This window comes from Phoenix dactylifera, chromosome 11 (genome assembly GCF_009389715.1).
Source record: "Phoenix dactylifera cultivar Barhee BC4 chromosome 11, palm_55x_up_171113_PBpolish2nd_filt_p, whole genome shotgun sequence".
Taxonomy (NCBI): domain Eukaryota; kingdom Viridiplantae; phylum Streptophyta; class Magnoliopsida; order Arecales; family Arecaceae; genus Phoenix; species Phoenix dactylifera.
In genome coordinates, this window is record NC_052402.1 from 23474739 (window position 1) to 23497237 (window position 22499).

At 38.0% G+C, this 22499-nt stretch overlaps 1 protein-coding gene across 6 annotated transcripts; it reads left to right on the plus strand.

Annotated features, from left to right (window-relative positions):
• The first annotated feature begins 4413 nt into the window (after nt 1-4413).
• On the plus strand, nt 4414-19915 carry LOC103698685 (protein argonaute 10). 6 transcript variants are annotated; one of them, XM_039131913.1, is made up of 23 exons: nt 4414-4535; nt 5654-6195; nt 6507-6715; nt 6975-7124; nt 7222-7355; nt 7483-7592; nt 7671-7777; nt 7948-8083; nt 8183-8299; nt 8459-8566; nt 8652-8723; nt 8905-9027; nt 9112-9268; nt 9349-9470; nt 10109-10246; nt 10334-10476; nt 10771-10833; nt 13182-13245; nt 13349-13484; nt 13572-13645; nt 17955-18049; nt 18155-18186; nt 18634-19915. In XM_039131913.1, the coding sequence occupies exons 2-23, from the start codon at nt 5746-5748 to the stop codon at nt 18813-18815; spliced, it is 2922 nt and encodes a 973-aa protein (XP_038987841.1). In that variant the 5' UTR covers nt 4414-4535; nt 5654-5745; the 3' UTR covers nt 18816-19915. The 6 variants fall into 6 exon arrangements, with proteins under 6 accessions (XP_038987841.1, XP_038987840.1, XP_038987844.1 ...); XM_039131912.1 differs by lacking the exon at nt 4414-4535 and adding an exon at nt 4553-4691; XM_039131911.1 differs by lacking the exon at nt 4414-4535 and adding an exon at nt 4555-4762.
• Nucleotides 19916-22499: the final 2584 nt, after the last annotated feature.

The window sequence follows — 22499 nt, forward strand, 5'->3', positions numbered from 1 at the left end:
CCCTAAAATAGCAAAGCAAACTAGGTTGTTTCTTGTATGTTAATATTTCAGATAATTTATGTTTCTTCCAATAGGAAACAGACAAGATTAATGGATAAAACAAGAACAATGATAATATAAAAATGAGAGACAAGCCTTCCATTCTCAAACATGGCCATGCCACCTTTCTAAGACCTTGCTTCTCCCAACATTCCCTTCCCTGTATCACCTTGATAAGATATTGTGGTCTCTAACATTTTATGATTTGTCCCATGCACATATCAAATAGAAAAATCACCTTCCACAGCTTGCTCCCTTCAAACAGGCATGTCATCCTAATTTCCTATTTATCTATCCATATCACACTCCCAAGTAGCATTTGTTTTCTACTCTTTTTCTATAGGTGTTGTCTCATATATGCACAGATAAGTGAAGGGGAATCCAGGTACAGTGTACATATTAACAAACATATATATGTGCAAGAAAAGAACTTTGGCCATACTCTTGTGTAAGGAAAAGGTGGTCAATCAAAGGATGTGTTGGTCAAGATGAGGCTTAGAAAAGAGTGCTCTAAGATCCCTATCCGAGAACCTTTCCTTTTTACGTTGAGCTTCCCATACTTGAAAGGTTCACTGAGCATGGGCACGGGAGAGTTATCAGTCCAAATCCATGGCCCACGAACTGATCTCTTTTCCTGAGGGCATTGGGACTGTAATTGGCCTTTCTTGTGTTGACCTTCAGGTTTGCAAGAGCAAAACAAAGAGCTCTCTCTCTTTCTCTCTACATGCATGTTTCCATTATTCATGCACATGAAGAACCTAACAAAGGCCACCTATGATGTGTTTCAAATTTCGAAAATATGTATTAAGAACTAAACAGTGATCCATATAGCACACAATCCTGTCTTTTGTAAGAGAATGGAGGATGCAAAAATTGATATCCAAGTCAGTGAATACATCAAAGATATGTCTGTAACTTTCGTAAAAATCTAGGTTTTCTAGCGAGCATATTTATCAAGTTCCTTTGCAAAGGCAGGGATCCTTTACTCATATTTTTGTTCTTTTCCTGAGGGCATTGGGACTCTAATTAGCCTTTCTTGTGTTGACCTTCAGGTTTGCAAGAGCAAAACAAAGAGCTCTCTCTCTCTCTCTCTCTCTCTCTATACATGCATGTTTCCATTATTCTGGCACATGAAGAACCTAACAAAGGCCACCTATGATGTGTTTCAAATTTCGAAAAGATGTATTAAGAACTAAAACAACGATCCATATAGCAAACAATCCTGTCTTTTGTAAGAGAATGGAGGATGCAAACATTGATATCCAAGTCAGTGAATACATCAAAGATATGTCTATAACTTCCGTGAAAATCTAGGTTTTCCGGCGAGCATATTTATCAAGTTCCTTTGCAAAGGTACGGATCGTTTACTCATACATTTTGTTCTTTTCTTTTTCCATTCTTCTTCATTTCAACTAGACGATGAAACAGCTGGATTAAATCATTCTAGAGTAAATATATTAAAAAAATTTAGAATACAAAATATCTCGAAATTGAGCAAGATCAGAGGATAAGCTATCCCAAATGATGTCCATAGAGTGGAACATTTACCCATTTTTGTGTTATGGGAAATAACATCTATATTTACACGTGTCTATGAGATGACATGGCACTGCTTTTGGCAGTGCACTTGGGTCCTGACCACATCAATTCATAACGTTAAATATTCTCCTAGGTACATGATCTTTTATTGCACCAATTTCCCAAGTGGTAGCATCAGTGCAAGCTTTTGGAATCCCAAATAATTAGATCTCTAAGCTCACCGCACTGTAGAGATCTCTTATTCAGTGTCCCAGTGCGTGTCATGATTCGATTCTGGATAGAGTTCAAAACATAAGATCATCATTCCCATTCTTCAGCCACACAACTCACAAAGTTCCAAGTGACATGGCCATCCAAAGTAGAAGATTACAGGAGTCTCCCTCTCAATCATTAGCTCCTCTGTGGTCAAAAAGTTCATCGATGTGATGGTCTTATCTGGCTCAACCCTCATGATTATTCCAGCGCATCAGACGGACAGTGATCAAAACCTGCCAAAAGATCTGATCCTCTCTGTCTTTAGCTTGTAAACAATTGTTTAGCCCCTACTCGTCGTCAAGCTGTAAGGCCTGTTCCGTTTGGACCTTGGTACGTGTTTAAAAAGGCAGGAATATAGTTATTCCAATTAAACATACTTATTCCAGCAGAAATAACTATCTCTGTTATATTTTTCTGAATCTCAAACAAAAGATGACCTCAAGTTATACCATATTAAAAAGTACAAGTGTATTATGCTCGAGCATAAGTCAAATACAAGATCCAAGTCGTAGCGCCAACCAGTTTCGAGTCTAGTGTTTGACATCTCATTCCTTAAAGCATGCATTTGGGTGGAGGTATTGGATGCACACTGTGTCTATTTGGTTCAAGAGACGTGATAGCATGCGTCGTTTTACATGTACCGCTTATCAATTCCATATCCCCCTTGTTGAAACCCCATCTTGGTGGTGATCTTCCCTACTTTCTTTTTTCTTTTGTCCCCATCTCTTCTCTCTATTTGGCTTGACTGGTTACCCTATATAATTAAAAATATATATAGGATAACTATTTTAGAAAGAATAACTAACTATATTTCACATTTTTTTCCCAAAATCAAGCACAACGTTAAACTATACCTAGGGGCGCTATCACGTCTAGGAAAACTCAAATATAAAATCAAGTTAATACATAATTTGGCCGCAGATCTGGTAGTTGGCACCACAATCGTGGGCAAATGCTTCTTGGTAGAGGTTCCATATGCAAACTAAGATGGTGACACTCCTATCATGAAGAGATGGGGTCAACATCGACAGAACCGGTACAAGATAATATACTAGTTGCCTAACGGGATGAGTCGGTAAGAGCTCGCGCCGTGCCGTGCCGGACCTATACCGACATAGTAGAAGAGACGGAAGAGAGAGAATAAGAGAGGAAGAGAGAGAGAGCATGGAGGGAGGGAGAGGGAGAGAAAGGAGAGAGACTGACCGGTGGAAGTTAGAGAGCCTCCTCCAGAGGAGGCGCTAACTTCATTTAAAAAATACAAAAATAAAAGGGGCCTCTTCCAGACCCCTATTTCGAACGAAACAGGAGATCGGAGGTGGAGCCCCGTCTCTACATCTCTCATCCGCCTCCTCCGTGTGGAGGCTCTTCGGCTTCTGCCAGTCGGCCCCAGCTGGTCTCTTTCTTCCTTTCTCTCCTTCTCCCTCCCTCCTCCGCTCCCCGCCTTTTTTTTTCCTTCCTCTTCTCTTCCTCTGGCGACGACGTCTTGGTTTCAATGCTAGAACTGTCCTGGTTCACCGCTGGTATGGCCTGGGACGCCTTGAACCGGACGGTTTGGAATGATTCCACAAATCTTGGATGGGGTTGTATCTTTTGCACGAAAGAAGGATTCACCTTCATTTGCATGAATCCACTGTTGGATCATCAACTGGCTTTCGAGATCTATACACACAAATGATACAGAGTTCCAAGTGCTTCGAGACTGATGTGGTGGGTAATCCGGATCCTTTTTGTGCACAAAAGATGCAATCCCAATCCTCGAGCCATGTCAGCCAAGTCAACAGTGGGTCTGATCAAGCTGACTAGTTAGGTCATCCTTTTTTTTTTTGGGTAAAAAGTTGGGTCATCCTTTACCAATGGGCTTGATGCATATCCAAACCGATTTGTCGACGAATAGTATATGCTAACTTACGTCCACTACCTGAACCCTGATACGATATGCAGAGTATATCTAGTGGGTTGGGTGGATTAATAGAGGGACGTACCAACTCAAGTTGACAGGTTGGGTCTAAAATTACTAGGATCCTAGCACTCACACTCCACTCCACCAGTCCACCTACATCCCTCCTTGAAATGTCCTTTGCAGGCTCACCCTAGGCATATAGTGATATAGATAGTGTCCTTAGATTTGGAGAGGGGAAGAAAGAGAGAGACGAGGGGGAGCTTTGAGATCTCTGCCTCCAAATGACTGGAGTTTCGAATTATTCTTCTTCTGTGGATGATTTCATTTATTACTTTGTGGTCCATTTTGGCATCCATCTCTTTCTCTCTCTCTCTCTGCACCATAATGGATTTGGGATATTGTATTCTGGAGGGGGGTGTGGTCAGTGCAGAGTACCCCATCACAAGTCCGCACAGTGCCCATATCTTTGGTGGCCACTTAAAAGAAATAATAATAAAAGAAGTCATTTTTTTCCCCAGCCTCCAGCCAATAGCCTTTTCCACGTGATAAAAGAAGTGTAAGCCACCAAAAGCAAATGCATGCGTGTATGGGGTTTCACCACCCTCTCTTTCTGCAAACATCTGCACTCCTCTTTTTTTTAGCTTTCTCCACTCTCTTTCTCACCACATCCCTTTCAAGCCTACTTTAAAAAGAGCACTTTCTGAGCTTTGGTGTGATTAAAGGGAAGGTTGGGCTGTGCTGGTGCTGGTGGGGAAGGAGGAGGAGGAGGAGAGGCCCCTAGGATTCTATTAGCACCGAGTTGGTGAGTCAGGATTGTGGGTGCTTGGGCTGTGGCCCTGTTTCCTTTTTTGTGCTATGAGGTTGGCTTTGTTTTTACTTGTTTGTTTTTGGCTGGGGAGGGAAGCTCTTCTTCTGAGCTGCTTGCATTTGTTTCTTTGCTGCAAATTTATTTGAGCTGGTGAGTTGATGCTTCTTGGAAGCTTGGCTTTTTGGGACTGCATCATGGGATCTTTTCACTTCTATTATTGGGTTTTGAGCTCTAATCCTTCTCTTGTCTCTTTCTTGCTTTCCTCTTCATGTCATGGATTTTTTAAAGATTTTCTGTGTTCTAGAATGAGCTTGACATTTTATTTTGAATTTGGGTAATTAATTGGTCTACTTGTAAAATTTCTTCTATTTGAAGTTTGAGATTTTATTGTTATGAGTTTGGTAATGTAGTTCTGTGTTCATGAGTTCAAAATGAGGTTGGGTTTATGCTCTAATCCTTCTGTCCTGTTTCCGACTTCAAAGTTGAGGTCTTCAAAAAATTTCCCCTTTCAAATTTTATGGTTGTGCTTTAGTTCAGGTGAGTATTTTCCTAGTGAAAAGTCTGTTTCATTTGAGTTTTTTGAGAAGTAGATTTGTCAATACTTTCCTTTCATTTACTCAATGCATGTGGGTTATGTCCTGCCCACGAAAGATTTGCTAGTGCCTTTTATATTTGTTTTGAACTTTTTAATCTAATTCCATCTTTGAGTCCAGAAAGTGTTTAGAGGTTTCACATTTTTATGTGCGTTGCTAAACTCTTGTGCTTTAATATCATGAATTGTTTAGTTCATAGAATATTTCACAAAGAACTCTACTTTCTACTTTGCGAATTCTTGTTGTTGTTGATTGGTTTATGAAGATGGATTCAATGTTTCTATTGAGTTTTGTCCCTCTGCAAGAAAAATATTGAATCAAAATTAATGTGTTTTTGAATTTCACAATTTGGTTTTGCTTATGAACGGTGCGTTGTGGCAAAAAGATGATGTTTTTATTCCTTGCTTCAAGCCTCTGGGCTCCATATTCTTTTCATAATAATTTTTAGAGTCTTTCTTCCTTTGGGATTTCACTGGTCTTGCTGAGATGTATTCTTCTCTTCTTTCTTCTGGTTTTCAGTACAGAGTACCAGGAAATTTTTGAGAAAGAGGGATTAGTACTCAAGTTGGTGAAGAAAGCAGTATTTTTTCCTCCCAAGTTCTTCTGCGGCCATGCCTATAAGACAGATGAAGGAGAGCTCAGAACAACACCTTGTGATCAAGGCCCAAGCTAACACCCCCATGAACCCTGTTCCTAAGGTTCTTAAAACCTTGCAGAATGGCAAAAGCCCACCACCTCAGGAACCAACCCAGAATGCAAAACTGCCGAGCGACAACCCATCTCCTGCCAAAAATAGTAGAAGAAGACGAGGTCGTGGGGTGCAGAAGGCCGGGCAATGTAACACCTTCTCCGGCTTGAAGCCGCCAACCACGCACCAGCTTCCGAGTGGGTGTTCGGAGAATGCAAGTCATCTGGGTGGCAGAGAGATGGGTTTTCCTTCCTCAAGTAAATCTCTGAGGTTTCCTCCAAGGCCTGGGCTTGGTCAAGCAGGGACTAGATGTATAGTAAAAGCTAACCATTTTTTCGCTGAGCTACCAGACAAGGATTTAATCCATTATGATGTAAGGAAAATTTATATTTTCTAGCTCTTCCTGCTTATAATGTTTTGAATTTCTGTAATGCTAGCATTACAAGTGCTGAAATTATTAGTGAATTTATAACTTTGGTTAATAATTTCTTTTGAGATATTACTTTTATGTATTTATCTTAGCATTTAAAGATCAGAAATGGATATATTAGTTGGCTTGCTCATCTTTTCTCAAAAAAAAAAAGGAAGGACATATGGACATATTAGTCTGTCCTCCACACTTGTTGCTGTCCTTGTTTTAGGGAAAACAGTAACATTTTTTGTTATGCATTTGGTTTATTTCAGGTGACCATAACACCAGAGGTGGCATCAAAGAATGTGAACAGAAATATCATAACAGAACTGGTGAAACTGTATAGGGAATCTGATCTTGGGATGAGGTTGCCTGCCTATGATGGCAGGAAGAGTCTGTATACAGCTGGAGAGCTCCCTTTCTCTTACAGGGAGTTCAACATCAAGCTTGTTGATGAAGAAGATGGAATTAATGGCCCCAAGTAAGGACTTGATTTAATTTTTGTGTACCATTTATTTCCCATATTCTCTTTTACTTTGTCTTTTGACGGATGTGTTGCTAAATAATCTGTGGTTTCTTTTGGATTTTGTTGGCATTTTGTTCTTTTCTTTATTCCTTTGCTAGGAGTTCTTTATATATGTGTTTTTCCATCTAAGTGTTGAGGACTTTCCTCATAGCACAGTAGTAGTTATTCCCTTCTTCTGCAATGATTTCTTTCTCACGTTATTAAATTGAAGCAGAAGGGAGAGAGAATATAAAGTGGCAATTAAGTTTGTTGCAAGAGCAAATTTGCACCACCTGGGCCAATTTTTGGCAGGCAAATGTGCCGACGCTCCACAGGAAGCTCTTCAAGTTCTGGACATTGTTTTGAGAGAACTTTCGAGTAAAAGGTATCCATCCTAACAACGTTTTAATGTGGTTTTTCTACTTCTTCAAATCTAATGAGTAGTTAAGCTCTTCATACAACCTACAATGTCTGTATATTAGGTACTATCCTGTTGGAAGATCTTTCTTTTCTCCTGAGATTAAGACGCCACAAAGGCTTGGTGATGGTTTGGAGTCATGGCGTGGGTTTTATCAGAGTATAAGGCCTACACAGATGGGGTTGTCCCTAAATATTGGTATGATTGACTAAAATTTAGTTCCTGTATGATTAAATGATATTGGTACATTAATCCATGCATTAGAATGGAGGCTTTGGAAGCTCTGTCACTCTTTTCATATATTTGTTCCATTTTTATTCTTCAGACATGTCTTCAGCGGCATTTATCGAGCCTCTGCCTGTAATTGAGTTTGTCGCTCAGCTTCTGGGAAAGAATGCATTATCAAGGCCATTTTCTGATTCTGATCATGTTAAGGTATCACTTTGTCTATACAATGTTAGGTAGGTATAATTTCCATTCTGCATGTCAGTTAACCGTCCTTATGTTTGCCAGATTAAGAAAGCACTTCGAGGAGTCAAAGTTGAAGTAACACACCGAGGACATGTGCGACGGAAGTACCGGATATCTGGGCTAACATCACAACCTACTAGGGAACTCATGTAAGATCCAAGACCAGATTACTCAACGTAGCTTGAATGTACTATCTTCTCAACTCCTATCGATTGTAACGTGTTTGCTTTCAGCAATGTTTGAGGGATCTTGATGTCAATCTGCTCAGATTAAATGTTATTGCGGTGGTTCAATTCTTTATTATGGATTGACTTTGTAGGTTTCCAGTTGATGACCAATGCATGAAGTCAGTTGTTGATTACTTCCAAGAGATGTATGAATTCACCATCCAATATACTCATCTTCCTTGCCTTCAAGTGGGAAATCAGAAAAAGGCTAACTATTTGCCGATGGAGGTGAAAAGCTTATATTCTGATGTCAGATTGACTCAGTAGGTACCCTTAACTTATGTTGGCCATATTGAAAAAGTCATTTTCTGGCATCCAACTTTATAGGCTTGTAAGATTTTGGGAGGACAAAGGTATACCAAAAGGCTGAACGAAAAACAAATCACTGCGCTGCTGAAAGTTACATGCCAAAGGCCAAAGGATAAGGAGAATGACATTTTGCAGGTGCTCTGGTGACCACATGTCCCGAACAAATTCCTGGATATTTTATGAATCATCTGCTGATATTTTAAAACTTATTTTCATCAAGGTTATGAACTAATTGCTTCTTTTCTTGCTGTGCATGAAGTACCATTGTGCCTTATATACTTATGTCACTTGCAGACAGTTCAACATAACGCCTATAATCAAGATCTGTATGCAAAGGAGTTTGGAATCAAAATCAGTGAGAAGCTCGCATCTGTTGAGGCTAGAGTTCTTCCTGCACCTTGGGTAGTGGAACATGATTATTATTTTACAACCTTGTGTTGCTTTTTTTTTTACTTTCTCTTACTGCTTTTGTGCAATCTTTTCTTAGTTGAAATATCATGACACTGGGAAGGAAAAAAATTGCTTGCCTCAAGTTGGTCAGTGGAATATGATGAACAAGGTACTTCATTTTTACCTATTTATTTTCTCCATTTGAAAAAAAAAAATTCACAACCAAGTTTTTGCACCTCGACAGATACTTGATGCTTCATCTCTTAGTTCAATTTTCCAGTATATGGCATGTCATGCTGAACTATTATCTGATTCTTTTAGTTCTGGGTTTCAATTTGGTTGCCTTATAGAAAATGATAAATGGAAGCAAGGTAACTCGGTGGGCGTGCATTAACTTTTCTCGTATTGTCCAAGAGAGTGTAGCACGCAGTTTTTGCAATGAACTGGCTCAGATGTGTCAAGTCTCAGGCATGGTAATCTCAATCTACTTGTATTAGAAATGACAGTTTTCTTATAATTGTTATCATCATCATCATCATCATCATCATCATTTGCAGGAATTCAATCCTGAACCTGCAATTCCAATATATTCAGCCAGGCCTGAACATGTTGAGAAGGCTCTGAAGCATGTCTATCATGCATCAAGCAGACTCAAAGGGAAGGAATTGGAATTACTAATAGCTATTTTGCCTGACAACAATGGCTCTTTGTATGGTACACTCTTCATGCCCTTTACTTGATCCCACTTTGTAAATTTACATTTTAAGTCAATGGTGATCATCTTACATTTCCAGGGGATCTCAAGCGGATATGTGAGACAGATTTGGGGTTAATATCACAATGCTGTCTCACAAAGCATGTGTTCAAGATAAGCAAACAGTATCTCGCCAATGTCTCCCTGAAAATCAATGTGAAGGTAAAAAAGAGACATCCTAATTTAAAACACCATAATAGATATACAAGTATATTTACTTGTTCACAGATGTTATATATGCATTCTTACAAGTTCTTGAAAGATGAGGTATTGGGTCATTTTAGCAGATCATTGCTACCAAGATACATGTTCGCTGATGAATTTGTTGTCCTATTTATGTCACCAGCTGTTCAATGTATATTGTCAGTGTATCTATCTACTGATATCATAATATATCTTTTTATGAAAGACACAGTCTTATTCTTTATGAAAGTACATGTTTAAGGAAATTTATCATGTATATGCACTGTTATCTGAAACTTTGGTTGATACTGTTCTTTCTTGGTCTTATATTGGCTGAAAAAACTCACATACATGATCATACCATGTTCCAAAGGGCATATGCACTGATTTATTGGCTATCATACTGATAGAGGTATGCATTAGCCTCTAACTTTGAGTGCTTTTCCATGGGTGATGCTAACCATCTGAAACCAAGAAAGATGAATCCTGGAAAGTTAAGCAACTTATATAAAAGTATGAAAACTAATGATGATTAGACTTTTCTTTTGTTCAGGTTCTTTGAAATGGCCAACTTTTAGAAAAACAGGGTTACATGACAAATGTATGATGTATTGCAGATGGGAGGAAGAAATACCGTTCTTATGGATGCAGTGAGTTGGAGAATACCATTAGTCAGCGATATACCAACTATAATATTTGGAGCAGATGTGACTCACCCAGAAAATGGAGAAGACTCCAGCCCTTCAATTGCTGCTGTACTGATAAATTTATGAATTGCTAGCTGGCTTCCATAACATTTTTTCGAGTATCTCAAACATCAATGGGTCATTTCCTTGTTGTAGGTAGTAGCTTCTCAAGATTGGCCTGAAATTACGAAGTACGCTGGCCTGGTTTGTGCTCAGGCTCACAGGCAGGAACTTATACAAGACTTATATAAGACATGGCATGATCCTGTCCGGGGCACAGTGAGTGGAGGCATGATTCGGTATGTAGGCTAACTTATGCAAGACAGGGTTATATAGATTCAGTTTTAAGTACACCATATTTATGTGATCTTCTGGAAGTATCTTTACTGAGAGGTGATTTAATTTTCAGTACAATGATTCAATTGGTACCAGCTTTGCTGGTTTCTGTTCCATAGTTCTCACCACCATTCCGTCATCACCTGATGAAGTTTTATTCTTTTCTTGAGGATTACTGATTCAGGACTTTCCTCTCTTTATGCTAAAATTCCAACAGAAATTTTCTTTCTTATATGCTTTCTTTTAATATGCTGCAGGGATCTCTTAATTTCCTTCAGGAAGGCTACTGGGCAAAAGCCACTGAGGATCATATTTTACAGGTTTCCATATACTTTTTAGCATGCGTACATTTAAATGTTAGTGACCATATTGACAAATAAACCTGTATGATCCAACTTCTAAATACAAACTGCATATGATTGAAAACTGTTTATCTGTTTCCCATCTTCTGAGGTTTAATGAAGACTTGATTTCTAATGATAAAGTACTTCTTTACTTATATGTAGCCTTGTCATCAATATACGATGGAATTCAATTGAAAATATCTCGTATAATATTTTGAAGTTAGTTCTTACCCTTCTAGGCAAGGTCCTAAGTCTCGATATCAGGCCCATGTTACACCTTACTGGTACAATATGATACATCACACGGTACACTACTCGAATCAGCATAGCACCTATACTATGCGTCAATACGAGAGTGTACTGAGCAAGGCCCGCCGTACCGGGTCCGGTAGGCATACCAGTTGCCTACCAAACCGGTACGGTTCCGGTTCGTACCGAAATCGGGCGGTACGAACCGGAAAGCTCTTCCCCGCCGGAGCCGGAGAAGAAGAAGAGAACGAGAGAGAGCGCAGGGAAGAGAGGGAGGGACACCACCTGTGAGGGGAGGCGGAGGCCGGTGGGTTTGAAACAGGGGACGCGGCCGTGCCTCGGCCTCCGCCGCGCCCCTGCGGGTTCCCCCGTCTCCCACCAGGCTCCGCCGCCCCTCCGCGGCTCTCCGATGACGGTCACAGGTGGTCTCTCTCCCTCTCTTCCCCGTGCTCTCTCTCGTTCTCTTCGTCTTCTTCGTCTCCGGCACAGAACCGGCCTATACCGGTTTCCACGGCTCCGGCGTACCGGTAGCTGGCCGGACCGGTTCATACTGGCCCGTACTGGCCGGTACGGGCCGGTTCAGCATACCATGGTATTGAGCTTCTGTACTGCACTGATTAGTACAGTATTGCCCCTACTTCTTGATACAGGTCAGTACTCGAAGCGTTGCTTCTGAGAACCTTAAAGAAATAAATGCGAAAAAACTTCTTTGTGTATAATTGAAACTTGACCAATTTTCACGGGCTCAACAAATCTACCATGGTGTGATAGTCTATTAAGCTTCTGAGTAAATGCCTAACTCATCAAATATAGAACAATTATTTAATACATGATCTGATTCTTAATGCATCTAGACACTATAAGTATAAAGTTATATATACTTGCATATAGACTATCCATATAACTTAAGATCCTCCCACTCTCTTTCTTGTGATCATGATGGGTCATAGATTAAGAGTTTGTTAGATACTGAAATTGTTTTGCAATGTCAATCTTTATGAAAAGCAAATGTGCCTGTATTAACTGCTGCTCAGTGAGATGTGCATCGTGTGCTAAGTTTGCTCTTGAAAATCTAGCCTTTTGTTGGATAACTGGCTAACAAGTATAACAGATCAAGGGTGTCCAAAAATGGCACCTAGTTCACAGGATTGTATGGAAAATTAGGTAAATATCAAATAAACTCTTTCTGCAACATGTATTATATTGAGCATATATTGACCAAGAATCAACTGTGTTTGAAATTCAAAATATGCTAAACAGAGTATATCTCATCAATCAATAAAAGATAGAGGAAAGATGAAAGGGGAAGTTATTTCAACAAAAAAAGAAGCCTGAATTAACATCCCAAAGAATCAAACAATTTTGAAGACTCAATGAAGGAGATGAGAAAGGGGAGGAGAAAAATCCTTGTGGTTGTCCAGATGATATGATACAAAGAGTTGTATCCAATTCCACTTGAATAAATTAAATTGTATGTGGCTTCAAAATGGCTTGGTTTGCTCATGACTGGCCCTAAGTTGCCTATGGGAGGGGGAATTTTTAATTAGGATAAAATGACCCTGTAGACATTGGTGCTGGGGCAGAGCACCAATGTAATGACAAAAAAATAAAAAGAGGATAATATTTATTGGGTAAGAATAGGGGACTCTTAACTGGATAAGAAGATAATGTTTCAATTATCATAGGGGGAACCATAAGGTTTTGTGATTATTATGAACTTTGCAGCAACCAGTGGCAATCAGGATGCCTGATTTTGTCAACAGGCTGCAAGCCTAGGCATCTACTGTATCGCTTGTTAAAAATTGATGGGGTGACTGCACTTAACTCAGAAATAGGCATGGCAATTTTTTACAACAAGTCACCTAAGGTATTGCAACTAGCCAGGTAAGACACTTCCCAACTCTGAAGGAATAATTACTTGAATCCATAGGGCCGATTCGCCAAATATACACAGGCCATAGTCCCTCACATTTGGCACAAAATGCATGACAATGCATTGTATGTACATATATTCAACAACTATAAGATTAATGTTTAAACAATTAATTAACATAGTCACATAATTTTGTTCGCAGGGATGGTGTGAGTGAAGGGCAATTTTACCAAGTTCTGCTCTATGAACTAGATGCAATCCGGAAGGTCAGTGAAAGTTTTCATATCTTTTCTTTATTGGTCAGAAATATAAATATATTTGGGTCGAAAGTTTATAACCTAAATAAGATCATGCATACTGTATATGCAGGCCTGTGCCTCTCTCGAACCAAATTATCAACCACCAGTGACTTTTGTTGTGGTCCAAAAGAGGCATCACACGAGACTCTTTGCCAACAATCACAAGGATCGAGCTAGCACTGACAAGAGTGGAAATATTTTACCAGGTCCATTCTTGATTTTAAGCTATGTGGACTTTAAGGTAGATTTGTTTTGAGATTTTTTTGATGTATATCCTTTTTTGGTTTTTTCAGGCACTGTGGTTGATTCAAAAATCTGTCATCCAACAGAATTCGACTTCTATTTATGTAGCCATGCTGGAATTCAGGTGATTTTATTATTATTTGAAACACCAGTCATAAGTTTAGTCTTTGATTAGCAGAACCTATGCCGTAGGATTGAGAACAAGGTATACACTACAGTTAAAATGAAATCAAATTCTATTGAATACTTAGACTCAGTATAGAAGGTAAACAATAAAAACTAATGCACATAATAATCACATGGTCTGGATCCAACTTTGTAGGCCGTAAGTTGTCTAAACTGTTTTTCTATTAGGTATGATGATACATTAGGTGACATATCACCAATGCTGAGCTGCCAACACATTAAGTTTGATTGAGGGAATTGATTCAGTTAAACTGGTGTAGAATTAAAATGTAATACCTCATCTGAGATCATGACTTACAGAAACACATGCCAACCTTCAAAATTACCAAATGGAAGCTACATCTGACTAATACACGATTCTGTAGTGCTCCTTTAAGGACCATTCTTTATTGTTTAGGAAAACAACATTATGCAAGAAAAAAGCATTCAAAATACTTGTCTCTATGATTATCACTGAGGATCTGTTTTGTTCAACAGCACTATAGATTTGAGTGGTTCATCAAATTATTATCTCTTGTTCTTCTTGAATCATGGCTTGGGAGATGCTAGGTGGAAGAGTTTCTCATGTCCAGCGTATGATTTTCTTCTCAAAAGACATTCTTCAACCATGTTTCTTGGAGTACAACCTAATCATAAATAGGGATCTAAAATTTCCTTTCAAGGAGAAGAGAGTAAATTACATCCCATCTTTAGGCCAACAAGTCTAAATGAAGTTTAATTAAATAAATTCATGAATTTAACATCAGTATTATTAAAAGTAAAATTGGACAGGGAAGCAACTCTAGGAAAATGGATTCTATGGGCCACTAGTAACTTATGCAAAAAAGTTTTGCATTGTTTTGAGGATGTATCATTGACTTTTTAAATTTATAAACAAGTTTCAAGTCTGATTTGGTTGGCTAAGATTAGTCAATTTATTGGTTGAATGTGGGACTCTTTGCAAAAAAGAAGAAAAAAGGAAAAAAACCATAAAAAGGTTGAAAGTTTGGAGTTCTGCATGGATTGTATCATAACCAGATATATAACCCTGAAACATTGTAAAACGACCATTCTGCTGTACATAAATGATATCAATTATCCAAAAAGTGGAACAGGATTCATTAAGTAATGTATTTCGAAAAAGTGATCCTTGATATCAATTATCCAAAAAGTGGAACAGGACAGTAATGTATTTTCAAAAGGTGATCCTTGAGCTGGTTCAAATAAATTAATGCTGACATGGTGAGCATTCCAAGAAGTAGCTAGATATGTAGATCAAGGAGCCTTTTGCCGAACACAGATTGAAATTGTCTATTGTAGCTATTTTGTAGAAAATTTGTGTCTAATATGCAGTTAGACAAAGCATTCTTTGAGGAGAGAGGTATAAGGAGAGAGGTATTGGTTGCGATTGGAGCCAATGAAGAGCGCTCGCTTAGCATGCGAGAGGTACGGGGATCGATACTCTACATCTCCATTACCGTTTTTGTATTCTGATTCTTTGTGGCGTACTCACACCTGAATGTCGTGAGACGCCGGCATATCAAAAAGAAAAAGGGTGATTAGAAGAGGAAGAAGCAATATTCTCATAGTATCCTCTTAGGACTCTCTAAGGTGCTTCATTGACCTACTTCTCTGAAAGATTATGCCGTATGATATTCTTTCAGTTGTCTTCATTTTTTTTGAAAAAAAATCTTTTGATATTTCCTTTGAGGTTTTCTCTTGGTTTAATACATTTATAATCCTATTACAAGATAGCTTTTACTTTCCTGAGTAATGGGGTTTACTTTTCATAAGGTGTTAAAGAGTAAAGAGATATTGTTTCAATTCAAATTGTTAAACACTTTTTATCTTTAAACATTCAACTTGAGACCAAACTCGTTAAACTTAAACAGTGAATGTTTAGTTTAAGAAACAAACCAGCACATAAGTAATGAGCAATCCACTACCAAATCAAGAGTTTTGTTCTGTGAATTTATTTCATTGAATTTCACATAATTTTCCATCAAAAACAAGTGGTGATATAACTATGTATAGATTGCTTTTATGCACTTCTCCCATGCAGAAAGAGGTTTCAATCCAGAGGTTCCAGATTTTTACTGTTTTGTTTTCTCAAAAAAGATTTGTACTGCTTTGCAAGTTGCAACAAATTTATAAGGAGATACCAACTAGCAAAAAGGTTCAATCGATAGAGCTAACTTAGGCTTTTTTTTTTTTTTGATGGTTGAGTCCTGTTGTTCAAGATGATATCATTGGGCCGTACTAACTTTCATGTTCAGAACCAATTTGCCTTTATTTTTTCCTTTTCCATGGGCCCATCATCAGTTTGCAGAAAGTTGTCATCAAGTCGAAAGGTTATCATGAAATTATCGAAGTACTTGATGGGCAATTGATCCACAAATTCATTCTTGATTTCTGATTAAGTATAATTAATGTACATCAATCAACTAGATAAAAAAATTTGAATTTGTACTTAGCTAACAATTAGATCTGAAGCTCTTATTTCAATTTATAGGCTTTTCCTATGTTATTGCAATGGTGAAGTGCAGTTTCTTTTTGAGTGCAACAGAGGATTTAGAGCTTCTAACAAACTCCAAATTCACTACATTAAGGACACAACAAGTATCTGGAGTCTTTGTTGCATTTAGTCATTCTCAAGAACTTAAAATCATACATGATCATATCCGTAGATAAGTACTCCACAAAAAGCTGTTCTTCTACAATACACTGCATGTACCAGCATGGCCATGCATGCAGCCAATCACAGCTGCTGATTCCTGTGGTGGTGCACCGAGATGTGTGCTTGATAAATGGGGCCCACATGAACCAACGGCTGTTATTAGCTGCCTCCACGGCCATGTGGTGCATGCGGTGTAGGCAGTAATTTCTTCCATAGCAGACTAATGCCTCTTGAGGACCTTCCTTCTAAGGAGAAAGCGCGAACTTCTCTCTGTATGGCAACCACTAAAAAAAGACAGTTAACCATCGGTTCATTGGATTCCGGGCATTCCACCGCCTCTTGTGCCCGTAACCCTAGTCCCACCTCTCCTAGGCTTGACAAGGCAGCCCCTGTGGTAGGACCGAGTTCTAGGGCTGAAGGAGAAGGTTGGATTGAAGTGGGCAAGAAGGGGAAAGGTAAGGCTTTTCTTGCTCCAAGACCAAGTCCTGTAGCCCTCATGTCAAATAGATGACAGAATTGCATTCATTGAAAAAGGAATACAGCGGGGAAGCCCCTTATCTCCAGTTCTTATGAATATCTTTTTACATAAACAGATCATTTTCATATTTTTAGTCAAAAGAAGGAAGAAGGATTGAAATTCTTCCAAGAGACTACTTTCAACCATTGAGTCATCCATCGGCGGATCATTGTCTTCATCCTAATCTCATCTACTGAAAAAGGGGGCCGGGCGTAGCGCGTTCTTTTTTGGAACATATAGGGACCTCTACATAGATTTTAGGCTATTTTCATAACCTCCTTTAGGAGTTACTATATTGTATAGTACTAGCATGGAAGTCAGATCTTTTTCAACTGGTTACTAAGAAAACACTAACCTGAACTATTGACAGGCTCATTTAAGGCTTTCTAGAGTTATATGGTCATCTTTGTTAACTCTAATGATCATAATGTTGCTGCAGTAGGCATCGAGATAGCTAATCCATGGGGACCAAGAATTTTCCTAATTTGAGCCCTCTTGTGGCATGGAACCACATCATTATGTAATCAGAGGTAATCCTGGACTACAGGAAATTCAAAACATGCAAGACTATAACAGCATACATGTTGGATTTGTTGCAGCTGACAAGGATGCAAAGTTTGAATTAATAAGAGTCTATGCTATTATGAGCATCGAATATTTGACTTTATGCAAAATGTCAAAGTTAACATTGAGAATTTTCAAAGGTCTCAAGTGCAAGGATGAATGATGGATTAACTAACATATTGTGCCTTACAGTCTAGTAGAAACATATACCCAAGATCCATAAAACTTATCCTGCTCTTAATGCTTGACTACATACAACATACAGTAGAAATATTTTTATGACAGTGTCATATGGAGCAATATTTTAACTTTGTCAGAGACACTCAAGGGCCTTATATTGCAATAACATTCATGATTAAATGCTGGTAATTATGTCTCTATGCATCCCATAACATGCAGATATGCATGAAGATGTACTTTGAGCAATATATTCGGACACATAGGCATGCATCCATTCTCAAAGCAAAACTTTGTTAAACCTGTTAGTATATACTATTGCTATTGGGGCAGGGAACGAGTAGGCCAGCTCATTACCATGTTCTATGGGATGAAAACAATTTTACAGCAGATGGATTGCAGTCTCTAACAAACAATCTATGTTACACGTAAGTATAAATTATCTTTTCTTTTTACCTTTCTTTAAACAATTTACCTTGGTTTTTTGTGTTTAATATGTTGAACATCTATTTCGGTGCGTCACAATTCTCAAGATATGCAAGGTGCACACGATCAGTCTCTGTTGGTATGTCAATCTTCCCACCGTACTTACTTTTAAGTTTTTTCAGCAAGGATTTACTTCAAAATAACAAAGGTTCACATCTCAAACCTGACTATTTAGTCCCTGTTTCCCCTGAAACATAATGAACAGCATTTTAGAAGCTGTGTAAAATATGTTCTATAATACGTGGTTCTTTTTATTCTGAGAAATTACCTCAAGTATCTTACTTGATTCTAATTTTAGTATAATTGGACTCGGTGGTCTTCATTGCTTTAACAAACATCAGGACTTTAACAGCAGGAATACTACATTATGATGTCAAATCCATCATTTCATGCACCAGTTTGATTTGCAAGAAACCTATAATCATCTCACTAAAATTCATTTTTCTGTTATCCTGCTCAAGGCTTCTTGGTGTCACACAGTTTTTGCACTGAATATGGTTCTTTTTCTTTGCATTTAACTGTGTAGTTCCTCCGGCATACTATGCACACTTAGCAGCCTTCCGAGCTCGATTCTATGTGGAGCCTCATTCCCAAGAGAATGATACAGCAAGCAATGGTGTACGGGCCACCTGGGCAGCTGGAGAGTCTGCAGTCAGGCCGCTGCCAGCACTCAAGGAAAATGTGAAGAGGGTGATGTTCTACTGTTAAAACTTTACGACATGGTAGGATCTAGTTCATGTATAGCGGAGGAAAGACAGTCTCATAGAAATGATTGCTCCAAGTGGCACTCCAATGATGGTGTATCAAGTTGTTTATTCCATTTTGAATCAGTGAAAGGCCTTAGTTCATGTGTAGTTTCTTGTACACTTTCTCTTTCTGAATTCAGAGGTGTATGAAATTTTGGTAGCAATAATTTAGAATGAAAGTAGAAAGCAGTTAAGATCTTCTTCGAACACCAATGCATACCCCATGACTCTTATCGTGATACTGTGCCGCATTCGGTTTTAAGTTCTCATGTGTGAGCTACCTTCAGAAAGTTGGCAGAAGTTGAATATTTTCAGGGGTTATGATAACTTTCCTGCATAGGTTATATTGTTGCTATTCTGGAAGCGATCTCAACAGCTCCTCTTGGTTCCCAGGTCCTAGGGAGGTCTTTATTGAGATATTCAAAATTAGGGCGTCTCTAAAGAAGTGGAACGAAGTGTCGCTTTGGAAAACATGGGTGTTGAAAATCTTAAAAACCTGTGGGTTTCCAATTGGTGTTAACTTGCCATCTCCAAATAAACATTCAAGTTTCGCTTAAAAACAAGCTCTTTAAGTATGTCTCTTTTGTATTTGTTTGTTTAGTTAATTTAATAAATTTTTTTATTGACTTTTGAAACAAAATTTTTTATTTTTAACTGTAAAGCTATATATTATGCAAGAATATTTGGTTGTCCATAAGGTTAGGATGGCTATACCGCAGCCTCAGGGTTATGGGGTGATATCCATAAGCACCTGCAACCCTTCAGGAAGCTGGTTTTCCATTCTTGCTTAGGTGTGCTGAGAATTTTTTTGGTCCACGCGACTAGGCACTCCATGGAATTGCTTGGATTCATTTCACAAAGACTACATAATATATAGGTAATAGGATAGAACTCTCCAAGTCTATGCACACAAACAATAGTGAAACTTTCAAAGAAATGATAGTGATCATTTTCATGATAGACCTAGCTAGTATCTCATATTTTGCACTCAATGTGCATCGAACAATAACCCTGGTCAATAGAAACCGTACTTCATCTTTCAAACACCATTTTGATGTATTATGCAGTTTCAAAAAAGTATATTTTCTTCTTTTATTTTCCCCATCTTTTTGCTAGATGATCTTTTCTTTTCCCAAGTGGAAGTAAATGAAAATAAAAAAAAATTCATGACTCATTCTAGCCTAGAAAAAGCAAGGTACTTATTTCATTGATAGGTATCCATTGCATTCTTTACTAGAATCACTTTAAGCACATTTTCCTGAACTTGCAGCAATCCAACTTTCTGCTCTTATCATATCAAACAAAGCTTTTATTTTCGCATGCAACAATGCTGTTAATATCAAATCTGCAAACCTTAAAATCCTTTAATTGACAAGAAAGTACACTGGTCTTTTCCATGTGTGGGAATTTATTTATTTGTTTATTTACTTGTAGGGATCTTGTTTTTGGTGGTTCTTGTGGTGATATCAGGAGCCCCTATATATGTCTTACAAGCCCACAGACTCATTAATTTGTGACTGCATGGTTGCTTGCTGGATTCTTTTTCCATTGAATTTCTTTCAATGAATGTAGCTCTAAGTGCATATCAAGCTTAATCCACACACTCACCGAAGTCGCAAACTAGAAACAAGTCTTTTTGCCTCTCTCCGGCTAAAGAAAAGGTCCATAGGAAATTAAATACATTGAAGAGTAGCCCTTCCCCGACTCCCTAACTCTCTAAACCATGGTGAAGCCAAGCAGCTGGAGAGATTTATGTTTACTTTCTTCCATCTAAATGTCAGTATTTGGGCACATGACTCATATAGCCTCAATTAATTGCTTCTGAAGGACCTTACAGCAAGAGCAAAAAATTTACATCCCTTGAAAAGGTGGTTGTTAGTAGAAGTAGACTGTCAAAGGCAGTTATATACACAAATATGCACTAAATCCTCTCAACTTTAAGAAGTTTTTCTTTCCAACCCAGACATACTGGATGCTAAATAAATTAAAGGGAAACTTCCTGGGTAAGCATAAGCATAAGCATAACGGGATAATTATAACTAGACTGAGGTATTTAACATTTACTTGAAAATATTGTAATTTAAGGTTGAGTGAAGAAATAAATTCATCATCCTCTTTTAAAGGTGCATTCTTATTGCTCTCTGTCTAACAAAAATAGTTTAAAGACAAATGATTCCAAGAAGAGCAAGTTTTAGAAAAGAAGAGTGAATTTCTTAAAATCTAAAATAAAAAGAAAAAACATTGAAAGTAAAATTGTTGAGAATGTCCTAATGGTTGAGCATTGGAGGGGAATCATACTTGCTAGTTTGCATCAGAATGTGATGTTTAATTCTAAAATACTTTGACGTCACTAGATAGTGCAAGATCAAATTTGGTTATGGCTAGAACAGATCAAAATCAAGTTACCTGCTTCCTTTACCTTCTGTTCGCACTTAGCTTCTTTGTCTTGTTTGTGTTGTAAAGTGCGCGCTAAAGCTACAGCTATGTGTTTGCTTTTTTAACTTATGGAAACCTTAATCATGTGGTGATTGGCTACAATCACAACTTCCCTGAAATATAGGCCCAGCTTGCAATCATAGCAACGATGGCATGGTTCATGTAAATGAGATGCAAGCAACTTATTTTATATAAGCATTTGTTTGCGAAGATGCCTTTTACTAAATTTTCCATTGCGATTTTTTTTGAATAATTGGCAAGCGATTGAGCCTTATGGTTCTTCAAATGACAAAAAGTCTATCCAAATGATGGATCTTCCAAAAAAAACCAACAACTATATAATTAACGAAGTTGAGAAGGCAAAACTCTTGCATTCAAAGCCACGGAAGAAATTACAAACTCTGAAAAAAATGTAGAGATTTAGTAAATAAAAATAAACCAATAAGAGCTGATATTGGTTCTCTCCTCTCAATACTTACGCACCCACCATGTGGAGGGAAGGAAAGATCAAAAATAAAAAGACAAGAAAAATATGGTGCATATGCTTAATTTATATAATTTAGGGTTTCTAGTATGGATCAAAATAAATAGTTAACTTGGGAGCTGAGAAATTAATCACCAAGAAAATTTTCTTGCAATTTTTCTAGTAAGTGATATAGATATGTTTCCAGTGATATCGAAATCAAATGCAGCTCAATTCTTATTGATACTCTAGAAATTAGATCAAACCTCAATTACTTATAATAGCTTTTTATCATATAATCTTCATCTTTATCTCCCCCTTTTTCTTTTAATTTTGAACCAATTGCATATTACAAGATAGCTCAACTAGATACTGTATAGTACCTATGGCCAAACAAGCAAACAACTATTGTAGGTGAACACCCAGAGTCCTCAGCAAGACTGAACAATGCGCCCTACTTTGTTCCCAAATCCTTTTTAATCAAATATATAGGTCTTCTCACAAATTTGATCCAATGTCCATAAATCATTGTATACCAGTAGCTGGGACATCCATTTAGTTTTGTATGATGTTCTTATCAGAACATCAATGTGATACCTACAGACTCCTTCATAAAATATAATAACTTGACATGCAAAACCATGCCAATTAACACTGGCATGCCCTTACTGACCCAATTCTACAATGTAGTAGGCATCAAACATCAGACTTATTTTGGTAAATCATGGTTTTAAATGTAAATCCTTG